The 12,141-nt window shown below is 48.3% G+C and overlaps 4 protein-coding genes across 4 annotated transcripts; 2 read left to right on the top strand and 2 right to left on the bottom strand.

The window, feature by feature from the left end:
* Positions 1-607: 607 nt before the first annotated feature.
* N7532_000274 (uncharacterized protein) lies at positions 608-2,009 on the top strand (the record flags this gene model as incomplete). The annotated part of the gene is made up of 5 exons (XM_056612778.1): positions 608-742; positions 806-1,032; positions 1,093-1,232; positions 1,287-1,495; positions 1,566-2,009. 5 exons carry the CDS (start codon positions 608-610, stop codon positions 2,007-2,009), a joined length of 1,155 nt encoding a protein of 384 aa, XP_056480002.1.
* A 1,963-nt stretch (positions 2,010-3,972) lies between these two features.
* Positions 3,973-5,237, top strand: N7532_000273 (uncharacterized protein; the record flags this gene model as incomplete). Its single annotated transcript, XM_056612777.1, has 2 exons — positions 3,973-4,472; positions 4,724-5,237. 2 exons carry the CDS (start codon positions 3,973-3,975, stop codon positions 5,235-5,237), a joined length of 1,014 nt encoding a protein of 337 aa, XP_056480001.1.
* A 911-nt stretch (positions 5,238-6,148) lies between these two features.
* Positions 6,149-6,634, bottom strand: N7532_000272 (DUF1993 domain-containing protein; the record flags this gene model as incomplete). Its single annotated transcript, XM_056612776.1, has 1 exon — positions 6,149-6,634. The coding sequence occupies one exon, from the start codon at positions 6,632-6,634 to the stop codon at positions 6,149-6,151; it is 486 nt and encodes a 161-aa protein (XP_056480000.1).
* Positions 6,635-8,594: 1,960 nt separating this feature from the next.
* On the bottom strand, positions 8,595-9,886 carry N7532_000271 (sterol desaturase family protein; the record flags this gene model as incomplete). Its single annotated transcript, XM_056612775.1, has 5 exons — positions 8,595-9,153; positions 9,235-9,320; positions 9,401-9,641; positions 9,734-9,795; positions 9,872-9,886. The coding sequence occupies 5 exons, from the start codon at positions 9,884-9,886 to the stop codon at positions 8,595-8,597; spliced, it is 963 nt and encodes a 320-aa protein (XP_056479999.1).
* Between the last annotated feature and the right edge of the window lie 2,255 nt (positions 9,887-12,141).

Below are 12,141 nucleotides of genomic sequence, written 5' to 3'. Positions count from 1 at the left end.
AGAGCAGATATAAGGTTTGCTGTCGACCGTAAGGTACGGAAAACATCCCGAGCCTATTTGGCAGCTCCGCCTTTAAAGTACCGGAGTGAGTTTCCAACGGTATCTCGTCAAGCCCTAGTTTGATTAGGCTGCACCCCCTGAATGCAGGTCCCGCTGTCAGAATTGTCGGTCAGTTCGCTAAACGCAGTATCGTTGGCGCGATTCGGTAAAACACCCCCCACAGCGCCACGTTCAACAGATGACTCGGTGGCTCTTGGCGGGGCGGGATCCTCTCCACTGCCCCTGTTGAGGTGGATGAAGTGGAGTGACATGCGTCAAACTATGTAAATCTTGCCCATCACGGATCACCCAGACTTGCGTGCGACACGAGCTCGGCGAAAAGATCTTCATGCACAGCCTATCATTAAAATTAAATTGGACAAGCCTATTGTGTTAGGGTACCAGAGATTACCCAGCGAGCGGGCCGAGACGAATACAGTAAGCCTTGAAGATCCCATCCGACCGGGTGGAAGGATCTTTTAATTCCTTTCACTCCGTTGTGCGAGCTGGTCGACAGTGTCTCTCTCTGTTTGTGTTGTGCCCGACAAGTGCCGGGAAAGTCGCAACAATGGCGAGTAACGTTGAGGCTTGGGTCCTGTTGTCCTTGGCTCTGTTTACTATCATCGTGCGCATATTTGTACGATGGAAACTCGTCGGCCCGGCTCGTTTCCAGCTCGATGACTACCTGATGCCGCTGGCAGGTGTATGTGATTTTTTTTTCTCTGCATAAAAATCTATTGTAATGGCTAATTGATCGTTTCTACAGGTCTTCTTCATTCTGGAGACGGTGGCTGCCTACCTTGTCGTCGCCGAATTTCAAGGCTTGACCAACAGCTACATGTCCACCGAGGAGCGGGCAAAAGCTGATCCCCACTCCAAGGAGTGGTCTAACCGAGTTGCCGGCTCGAAGATCCAGATCATTGGATGGTCGTTTTATGTGGTTATCCTGTGGCTGGTCAAGTTCAGCTTGGCGGTTTTCTACTCTCGTTTGACGTGCGTTCACCTACAACCACAAAACAGATAGAAAGAGGGTTTGATCTAACATTTCTGCAGAACTGGTCTCCAGAATCTCCCCAACCGGGTCCGACTGGCCTACATCATTCTCGGCATTACATACATCGCGACCCAACTCTCTCTTTTGCTGTCATGCCAACCCTTCCATGCATTCTGGCAGATCAATCCTGACCCTGGCCGTGAGTGAACTCATCATACCGAGAGAAACATCTATCTGACTGTCATGCATACAGAATTGTGCCAGCCCACAAACTCCCCGGTATATGTCCTTGTTGTTGTGATCCTCAACATCATTACCGATGTCTATCTTTTGTCAATTCCACTGCCCCTGCTATGGAGAGTCAACATTAGTCTAAAGCGAAAGATTCCTCTCATGGCTCTTTTCTCTGGTGCTGCATTTGTTATTACTGCTTCGATCATTCGAGCAGCCACCATCATGAGCGTAAGTTACCAACAGCAACCGGAACCTACCTCAAATGGGCAAGTATATGATGACTAACAACGCAATACAGTCAGGACCCGACGGCGCTGCAGCCGGATCTAAATGGGCCTGCCGTGAGACCTTCGTCTCAATCGTCGTCTCCAACCTACCTATCATCCAACCCCTCATCCGCAAGGGCTTCAAGAAAATCGGTCTCTCCCAGCTTCTCAGTTCCTCAAATAAGACATCTGGACAGCAATCATACCCGCTGTCCAGCCGTCTGCAAAATCTGACAAACCGCGGCGACCGCGAAACAAAGAAGAGCAAAATGAATGCGGCCGGTCCGTCCCATTTGCAGACTTCTGCTTGGGGAAGTGACGAACATATCCTGACTGAGCCTGAGCCGAACTCGAAGGATATTACCGTTGTCTCGGAGACTGTTATTCAAAGTGAACAGTGGACTTTTGATGAGTCGGCTCAGGCTCATTCGACGACACCTCCGAAGGAGTGGAAGAGTTCTCTTTCGGAGCGGTAAAGGTTCTGGTTTCTCGCGGTGTACGATATTTCGTAGATTTGGTCTGTTGGTGTCTATGCTTTCTAATAGGGGTAGCTTTTACGCTCCACCTTGGCATAATGGACTGCCTTGGTAATAATGAAATTTTCTTTGTCTTTTTTCACTCCATTCTGAGTACCTGGCCTTCGTGTCAATCTATCACATATGCCAGTACCTACTTTTAACACCTCTGAGAGACCCTTGGTCGGCTTTTCAAATACTCTCAACCCAGGAGTAAGTTATGTTTGGAAAATTTGCGATTCTAGAGGACTTGGCATAGCCCTGGGGAGGGGATGCTAAATGTGATGTTCAGTGGACGAGATGCTGCCTGAGGCAGGAACTACTGACATCCCTAAGCCCATGAAGGCGAGCTGCATTTCCCCAAATACTGCCTCCTCCCGCCCGCCCACTGATGCTTGAGGAGATTCATGCAACCCCTCCCCGTCCTTTCGTCAAATGGGCTTCCAAATTTCAGGCGGCCGCACCTCGTGGCGTGCCTACCAATACGAGGTCAATCGCGGACTAAACCCGAAGGGCCCCTGCTGCTAACCACATCGGCTAACTGGCATACAGGCTAGCACCGGCTGGACGCACGTTCTCACTGAATCGACTAACCAACTCAAGAATAGCACCACTCGACAATTAAGGCCCAACAGGCGAAGGTGTCTCCGAGTCCCCCTTAAGCAGCTCTACGGGCCGGGCCGAAAGCTTATTAGCCAATGGAAGTTATGAAAAAGGCAAAAGGTCAACACGTTGTTGATTCACACCTCGGATTACGTGAATACCACCATGCTCATTATCTCTACAGTATCTCACGTCATCAATGCGTGGAAAAAGCTGGCGACCACAATGTTTGCTTTCTCCTGAATTACCCGTCGCGTCCTAGTATCGGCTACGATAATACCAAGCCACTCAAGCTCGATTCGATTCGATGCACGACATCTGCCAAGACGGAAATACCTATTCCAGATACAGAGTGGATGTAAGCTGATGCCTTTACAGCGAATCAGGCTAGGAACGAAGAAGGTCTGAGTTTGCGGCAGATTCTCCGGGCTGCATTGGCCCAATTATCTTCTTGTGATATCTGCTCCAGGTGCGTCAGTCGGCATCATTACTACGCGGCAAACCGTGTGACTAGACAAATTATGGATTACCTAGATCTTTCAGCGATTTGTCTAAGGAATCTCTTTAGGAGCTTCAGGAAACGGGGTAATGGATATCATTCCGATCGTCCCAGCAGCATTTTAATTCCGACAAATGCACCATTCAAGTTTTCTTTTCCGCAACAGAGTTTCTCCCATTAGCAAACCGATCGCGTTTTGGCATGTGAGCTGGAAACGCCCATACAGCCTCAGGCTCTCACGCTTATGCCTCCCACACATCTCCAACATGCGACTGCCGCTACAGTAGTTTTCGAAATCAGTTATACCTTGACACTCATGAGACACCTCTCTCGGAAAATGACTCCGAAGTGCGCTAGTCTACTTTAGGATACCGCCCTCTGATTATGGCAGAATACCATCTGTAATAGCAGTACCAAACTGTAACAATGAAACGAGTCATCGTTATAATACCGTAACGTCTCATGGAATCTCGTGGGATCGACTTGCAGTTCGGGCGATCTGGCATGATCGCTGGCCTGTTGCCTCCATTGCCACCTGTGAGATCACTCTCTCTCTCCGTATGTCGCAGACTTCCACTACGCTCACTAGTCATAATACGGAAGCTGTGCTTACGCTTACACTTATTCTGTGAAGCTAACCCGGGTAGGCAATTATTTTTCTCTGTTTCCAAGGCTTCCACTACTGTACCAATCGCGGCTTTCATTCGTCCCCAGCCCTGGCCAAGAATGGTTCTCCCAATAAGCTGACAGGTTGTTCCAAGGATTGTGATTGCTTATTCGAGAGAGACACGAGTCGAAACCATCGACTACTCATCTCAATCTATGGAGCCTGGAACTTGGGAACAGAACTCAGACTATGCACCAACCCCGGGGTACTTTGGCAGTCCTTATCCTGCACAATCTGTCGCCAGCCCTCCTCCCACTAGTTTGCTTGAAGACGGCTTTGAGCCTAGAAGCAAGCCTGCGGCATGCCATCTCAAATTCCTCCAGTTGTCCGAGTGGGAAGAGGGTAGAGTTTATGACGAGGAGCCGCCAAGCTGTATCCACTACCGCATAGAGTGGCGCGTGACAATCAACAATCGGGAGGTATCTCAAGACACGGAGGAAGATGTCGTCCTGGCTCCTAGCGCCTTTTGGCGCTGGTCATTAGAGAAAAACCTTGAGAAAGTGCTTCGACGAAAGACTCCACGCAACCGTCGGGTAACAGCTGACGACACAGTTATAACTGTATTGACAACTGATCGCATTAAGCGTAAATTGATCAAACGATTTGATGATACCGACATAACCTGGACAGCTATCGAGAAACAGCTTTTGATCTGGTCTGATCTACTGATACGAGGTAAAGAGCTCACACTGAAAATCAGTTTCAATTATGTAGATTGTAGATGACCGCCGCCCTTCCTCAGCTGCAGGCCGGAAAGGAGAAAAAAGAGGGAAATCTTCCGTTACGAGCAGGATGCTCGATGAATGTGATGCCAGGCTTGATGCGGAGGAAAATGCTTCTGGCGAGAAACCCAAATGGCGTAGCATCTATAATATGGTGCGATGCGATTCAGCAACATGCCCACAGGGGCCCCACTGCTGGGTGGACCCCAGGGGCAAAAAAACATTATCCGCTTAAGGCCCATCACATTAAGCGCCTGATCACCCATGTCGAGAAAGGTGGCCTATTGGAAAGCCACAAAGATGTCCCAGAAACCGTACGCGACGAACTATACAGAGAGGAGCAACAAAAGATGGATAAAGGCAAACGCAAGGAAGTCCAGTCCGCTGGGGCTGGGGCAGCGTATCCTCCCATTAGCATTCTCAACGTCCTGCCTTCCCAGCCTTCTGTCCATGGATTGGATGTTTCGACTCCCAGGCCGGCGGCTGATTTGACGGTTACCAGCCCACTTGAGATTCCTGGTCTCAGAGATGTAGCTGTGAAGGAGTATGGCGAATGGCAGGTATCAAATGTCGGCGATGACACTCTTAAAACCGCATTTCGACGTGTGTGTGACGTGATGCTCGAGCATGGTCTTGACCTCGAGCAGGTGTACAGAGATCAAGACCCAAATTTCTTCATCGAGAAGGGAATAAATTAGGCGTCGCCCGACGCTTTGTAGAGGACATTGGAAAGTGGGTTAAGAGAGTGAAGAGAGCCATGCCAGTCTATGAAACTGTGTAGACCAGGCGACGTTCGATTAAGCACCGAGAGGTTCTTCTTTCGTCATGGAGAATGTATTACGACCGCGCCCTTACATGTTTCAATTAGCTGCTTCTGATTTTTGTCACGTTTTATCATGACTTATTTTGCAAAATCATAACAGTTCCTTTGAATATTCATATCCGGTAAGATAGGCAAGCCAGTAGCCTACGCAGCTTTTTTTCATGTTTGACTCTTAGCCCAATCAGTCCGTTTTTCACAAACATCCCTTTCTTCGTCTTTCACGCGCTTGGGACTCAACTTGCAAAGGTAAGCAAGATATATCTTCACTTAAATGCACTGATGTGCTCCGCCTCATTGGCGTTGATCCTGACCTAAGGCGCCCAATTCTATAATACGACCACCTCCAGCCCGCTAATATCTTTGCCGAAAACAATCGTACCTCAGCCTCAGTGTCCCGCATCAAGCCTCACCCGGGTATTCTTTCAATTGGCATTTCCACCGGCGACACAACGAACGATGGCTTCAAACCTGGGCAAAGTCTGCTCCGGTGTTGCTCTCTGATCAAATTAACATTGTTGGACGAAATAACGTATAAATGGTGGAAGCTGCAAGCTGCGGCAATCGGATCATTATCAGGATCTGATAAGACCTATGACTAAAGATAGATCTGGCTATGTGGCTTCATCTAGACCGAATGTCCCGGCCTTCCTACGCAAAGCTCGGTCGATCACTGCACCGAGACTCGGAGACTCGAAACTTTATCACTGAAGAAGTCGGCGAACGTGAAACGGAGGTTGCGCTTACTTCCACACTATTGGCTCGCAGAAGTCTGTCCGGCTACAAAACTTATGATGTAGTCTCGTTCCCCAGCAGCACACCTTCCTTTCGCAAAATTGCATATACAATTGTGAGATGAAAGAATATATTAGGGATTGCCGTGCCATTAACGAATGCAGCTCCACTCATCGGCAAGATCCTGTCCGGGCCTAATACAGTGGCTTCCACCTCTTCGCCACGTTGGTTGACGATATCCTTATCGGCTTCACTCAGAGCCCTGATCGAATTCTCGAGGCGCTCATACAGTTGCGCATAGCATTCGAGGTTGTCATCGTATACCACAGGCTCCCGCCCGGACAACCTCGCAAGCATCTTCTCTGTGACTTGGGTGGCGATATGGATTTGAGAGGTCAATGGTTTCATGTCCTCTTGTAAACGTGCAGTTAGAAGGCCGGCGGAATTGGGGTGTTGCTCTGCTTGATGCAAAATATAGGCCAAAGAAATAAGGGCACTTTTGGCCGTCACGATGGTCCCATCGTAAAGAGAGTACACCATATTTAATTGGCGAAGGAAAAACTTGGACCAGGAGAGGCAAGGGATTGCTTTGATGATGAGGAAAAAGAAGAGAAGAAGGTGATGTTCTTATTTAAGCAAGTCTGCTGAGACAAATGGATCATTATAATTTCTGAGTGGGTCGGTTTTGGCGCCACTGATTGGGCATTTGGCTTTCCGAAACGAATCATTCAGATCTCAGATCTCAGATCTTGGGGTAGTTCGGTGAGGTACTCAACAGGCCGAGGTTATCTAAAGACCTAGGATTTATAGTAGGTAATGAGAATCTCTTAGCGACCATTGCTTCAGAACACCAGTCACAAAGACCAGAGCAAATATGAGATCCTGTGTTGGTCGTCTCCGAGTTTTAAGGAATGATAGACATACTCGTTTCTTGACGTTATCAGGAAGGTACCGTGAATGGACGTTTGAAGAAATTGATATATCAACTTTCCCCCGTAAGCCTTTGACGCGAGGCTGGGGGCGTTCATCTGAAGCTCTGCTGTAGCTGTGTGGCCCAATCATAGACCGTATCAACATCACCTGCAACACACCTAATGGTTACGCGCTCGTCTAATCCCATGAGGCAGCGAGGTAAGGACGAGGGTGGCGAGAGAAACTCCACCACTGCAACCTCGTGTCAACCGCAACACCGCAGTGTCGGCAGAGGTAGTCGAGCGGTTATCGTTTCTGCCCTGTTTTTTTAATTAAAACAGAAAATTCAGCTAACTGTTCCTAAAGCTGGTTCTTCTTCTTGCTGCTCTGGACGTGGTAAGTTGTTTCATGTGATAAACCAAGACCCCGCTTACTGGTTGACAGACAGTCATTACAACGGCATTGCCGACAACTTCCGAACAATCGCATGACTATGGGGATGGCTATACTTGGATCAGCTCATCATTTGTTCTCGCTAATGCAGCATCAAGCTTGCTTTGGGGCAAGCTTAGCGACATGAGGGGTCGGAGCTGGTACGAAATAGAGAACGCGCTCAATACTTTGGCATTCTCGGGATGGTATGGGCTTTAGCCAGCGCAATTGGCTCCATCATTGAAGGTCCTTTCACGCAAAGATTATCCTGGAGATGGTGTTTTTATACCAATTGTATGTTTTATTCTGTTCTACAGAGAATTCTTTCAATCATTCCTAATCAAATTAGTGCCGCTTGATGGTGCTGCTCTTGTGGTTTTGGTCTTTTCTTCAGAATTAAACTTGAGCGAATGTCGTTTATACAAGAGCCCTCGTTTATACAAGAGCCCGAAGCTATCGACTTGACAGGCATTTTGACTATCACCGGAGGCACACTCATGTTCCTTTATAGCCTCCAACTCGCTGCAACAATGGTCAATGGTCCTCGTGATCACAAGAGGTTATAGTTGTCATTTATATGTCTATTTTTGCGTGGTTCATATTCGGCGGGGGGCGGCCAGCAGCGGCAGAGCTTGGATGAGTCTCAAATTGATGGAGTTGCTGTCATCGTTGTTGATGTCCATTTTCCCTGTGCCGAACGTAAAAAGCGCCGACATCGATAAAGCTAGTACGATGCTGATTCATACCGGCTCGAAATTGTGTTGAACTGGCCAGCACAATGCTACTATAGGGGATTATGCTTCTCCAAAGTGGAGCAAGGAGCAGCTGAGGACCAATCATGTCCTAGCACTCATAAACGCGCGGTGGACGTTCTTCTAAAATTGTTCGAAGAGTCAGTTCTCATCACAGAGCCACAAATCGTATATTAATCGAGACAGCCCGCTTCATCTTTTGCCATGAATCTCTCGGCTACGGCATGAGTTTAGCGATGTTTAGAAGACCAATTAGTTTCAAGAATAGCTAAGTCTAGTCATGGTAAATCAACCCTTGAACAGTACCATAAGAAAGGCTATCATCTATCTGGTAAATAGCTCCAGACAGAGCCAACGCCCAAATTGAAGAGAAAATAGGCAGACCGTCACTGCTAACGTTCAGATCATTGTGTCTTCTTTGCCTTCACCTTTTTCCCTCTTCGGCGCTTCAGGGCATCCGGAGTGTATTCGGTGTCAAGGAGGTAGTCCCACCAGCGGAAGCTGCTTGAGTAGTTCCCAATGAATTTCTCATGGTGGAGGTCGTGATGATCAGCACCAGCCCAGAAAGGCAAGAAATGGTGAAGACTGCAAGGAAATTCGTAGCCACTGTGGGCATCGATAGCCTGGAACAAGCGCAACACAATCCAGATATACATAGTGAGAATATGCAGGTTACCGGTGAAAGCACACCAGAGGATCGGGCAGCTGACGGTCCCGAAGCCGAGAATCATCACTTCAATAGGAGAAGCATATTCGGCGGCCAAACCAAATGGTGCGGAATACTGATGGTGAATTTTGTGAATAGCCTTGTAAAGTGGACCCCAATGAAGAGCTCGGTGGAAAAAATAGTGCCAAGTGTCCTCCATCACGAAAAATATTGCAATCTGATATGTCATAGTCCAGGGAGACGGAAAAGGAATCGATGTTGATAGACCGCAGAACTGGGCCATTGGGTGGAAAAGCCTAGAAGAGCCGTTACTACTCAATCGGGCCCGAGAGGCAAACGTCAGGTAGAATACCACTCCGTCGAGGGCAGGAACATACCAGATTTGAGGAAGTTCGACGGTGAAGTGGCTCAGAAGCACAAACTTGGCGCAATCCCATTGCTCGCGTAATGAAGGTACTTTGCTCTGAAGCAGAATGTTAGTTTCGATGGCGGCTGGAATTGGGTTGATTTCGGCTAGTGCCAGGTGTTAGGCTTGCCACTTACACTTTGAATCTTGTATCTCTTGAAGAAACCCAAGCTATCGATGAAGACCCACGGAAGAGAGCGGCCGAAGTAGAACAGCTCGTGGATGACGAAGGACATGATGCCGGTGGCCAGGACATCATTCTGCACCCACGCATACCATGCGACCCACAATCTCTCTGCCACGCTCAGGTGGGTATTGAATTTGGTGATATCCTGATATTGGCCCCAATAGGTGCCGGGGGGCAGCACGGTAGAATTCCTAGGAGAAAAAGGGTCAGTATGCGACAAATTCCACAAAAGAGTATAATATAACCACCCAGGGGGGTGCAAAAAAGCGGAGGAGACACAGACATTGTGGTTCCTAGCAGGTCTTGAATAAGAGAGAAGAAGCAGAGGCTGAGAGAAGGAGAAGACTATTTCGTGAAGAGGGGAGTAAAAGGATCTGGGCGAGAGTACTATGTGCTATGTAGTGTACAGTATATTCCCTACTATTACATACCACATGCAGGAAGGTTCCAGGCAGCCAAACACAGGCGGGCAAATGCGCATTATCCGGGTTGGTGGGGCCCGGATGGCTATCGGCCCATCTGTGGCCTGACCTTTGCGGCGCTGATGACTTTTGTGTTCCGGCTCCCGGCCTCACCACTTCGGGAATGGCCCGCTCCGAGTTATCGAAAGCAGTACTGGTTCTTACAGTATTTGCAAAATCTGGTAGGGCCACGAACAGTTTCCGCAGGTGTCGTTCACCCGGTGCCGCAACCTGTAATTACGGTAATTTTCTCGATCTACCAGAGAAACACCAAGCAAAGAGAGTGGAGATTTTCCTGGTGAATTAGGATTAGCGCGGCTTGGGTGGAGCGCTGGGAAAGAAGGCGTGTGTTAAAGGGCTAATCCGTTTTCGAATTCTACTGTACTATATCTGGTGTAGACGTAGAGAACCCACGGTCGATTGTCTATCAGCGTGCTACAGGCGGTTGCTTCTGTCAAAATTTTCAATAAACGAGGGGTGTTATACTGATAACATTTTGGTCATGATACAGCGCTGCGACCCATGAACGGCAACTCAGCGAATAGGGGCGAATTCTAGATATAAGGCCATGAGTTTTGATCTAGTCGATTGTTGGTTCTCTTCTGCTCGACTTCATGTATGTGGCGCGAATATTTGTCCCATGCAGTACCTCATAATGCGCTCTCTTTCCTCACATCATTATTCATAGCTTGACCCTTCCAAAACCTCTATCTTCAAACCTGCATGACGAAAATGGCCCTGAGCACTTTCTTCCCTTGCGCCGACCATATTGACACACCATCCGAGGAAAACATCGAAACCTTGATCGGTATCCTTTTCGTAATAGGTCCAATTACGTTTGATGAAACTTTTGAGCTCAGCAAAAAACTCTTCAATCGGATTTAAATCAGGTGAACAAGGCGGCAGATAGACCAACTTCACACCAGCTTCCGCGCACATTTGCGCAGTCGACTCTGAGTGATGAAATGATGCATTATCCATGACCAGTACGGATTTAATCTCCGGCCATCGTCCACAATGCTGGAGAAGCTGGGCAATAAAGTCCACAAATACGGCAGCATCTGTGGAGCCACGGAAAATACGGGACAGGACAATGCCATCCGAGCATATGCAGGCAATATTTGATATCGCTGGTCTCGGTGAAACTGCGTTACTTGCAAAGGCGTCCTGCCAAGCGGTGCCCAACCCGTGCGTCTAAAACCGGCTCGTTTATCACATCCGGATTCATCAACATATACAAGGTGATACGATTGAAAGTCGGATAGGTTGTGCAAGTAATAATCACGCAAATCGGCATTCTGCTCTCTTGCGCGTTGTCGAGCAGTCTTTTTGGACCAACCCTTCGCAACAAGGGCTCGTCTGATGCTGGAAACAGTGACCAATGTCTGGAACTCATCCCACAAAAAGACAGCCATCTCGTCAAGGTAGAGCCCTGGCTTTTCTAGGAGGTGGTGGCACAAGGCTCCTGTCATCTGCGGCGTCACGGTTCGCTTCCGGCCTATTCGCGTTTGGGGGGCGTAGATACTTCCAAATTGCCACAGGTTTCTGCGGATGTTAATGATTGTTAGCTTGCTGCATTTAGCTTCTTCGGCCATTTGAGATGTAGAAAATGAATGGCTGTCTATCATGTCACGAATAAAATTGAGCTTTGAAGCAGGGAGCCTTGGAGCCATGTCAATTTTTGCGTTGAGTTCCAAATTTCCTTGGGTGGTTGAGGGAGGGAGATTTGTGCCGAAGAACAAGAAGCAGGGACAGATCGCTTGTGTATACGAGTTGGACACGAAGGCCGTCGTGGCATTTGCGAGTGACCAGTATCTACCGGAAATTTGGATGTCGGGTCACGATTGCGACGCAGACGTTTGGGACGATTGTACTTATTATCTCGCAAAAACGACCGGAGGGAAGATCGCCCAGGGTCTTCTTTTTGCGACTCAACATCTTCAAATGGATCCAGAGACCATTTTCAGCTACTCCGAAATCAGCCAAAGTGAATTTGATCTTCGACACTGTTCATATGCCGAAACTGGATTCACTTGCTTCACTGAAGTGCTGGCGACGGTTAATGTAGTCTGGGGAACTCTACTCTTTCCCAGTATGCTGTTCATGAACCCTGCTGAATATTTTGTCGTTATTACACGCTTCATGAACTCGTTTATTGTTTGTCGGATTATTGTATGAGCTTTGTATGGTGCGAGGGGTGCGGAGGGTTGAGTCAGATTCGGTCGGGCTG

This window comes from Penicillium argentinense, assembly GCF_028826775.1.
Source record: "Penicillium argentinense strain IBT 30761 chromosome Unknown utg000001l_segment0_segment0, whole genome shotgun sequence".
Classification (NCBI taxonomy): domain Eukaryota; kingdom Fungi; phylum Ascomycota; class Eurotiomycetes; order Eurotiales; family Aspergillaceae; genus Penicillium; species Penicillium argentinense.
Note: the sequence above shows the minus strand (reverse complement) of the source record. Positions and strands in the feature narration are given on the sequence as shown.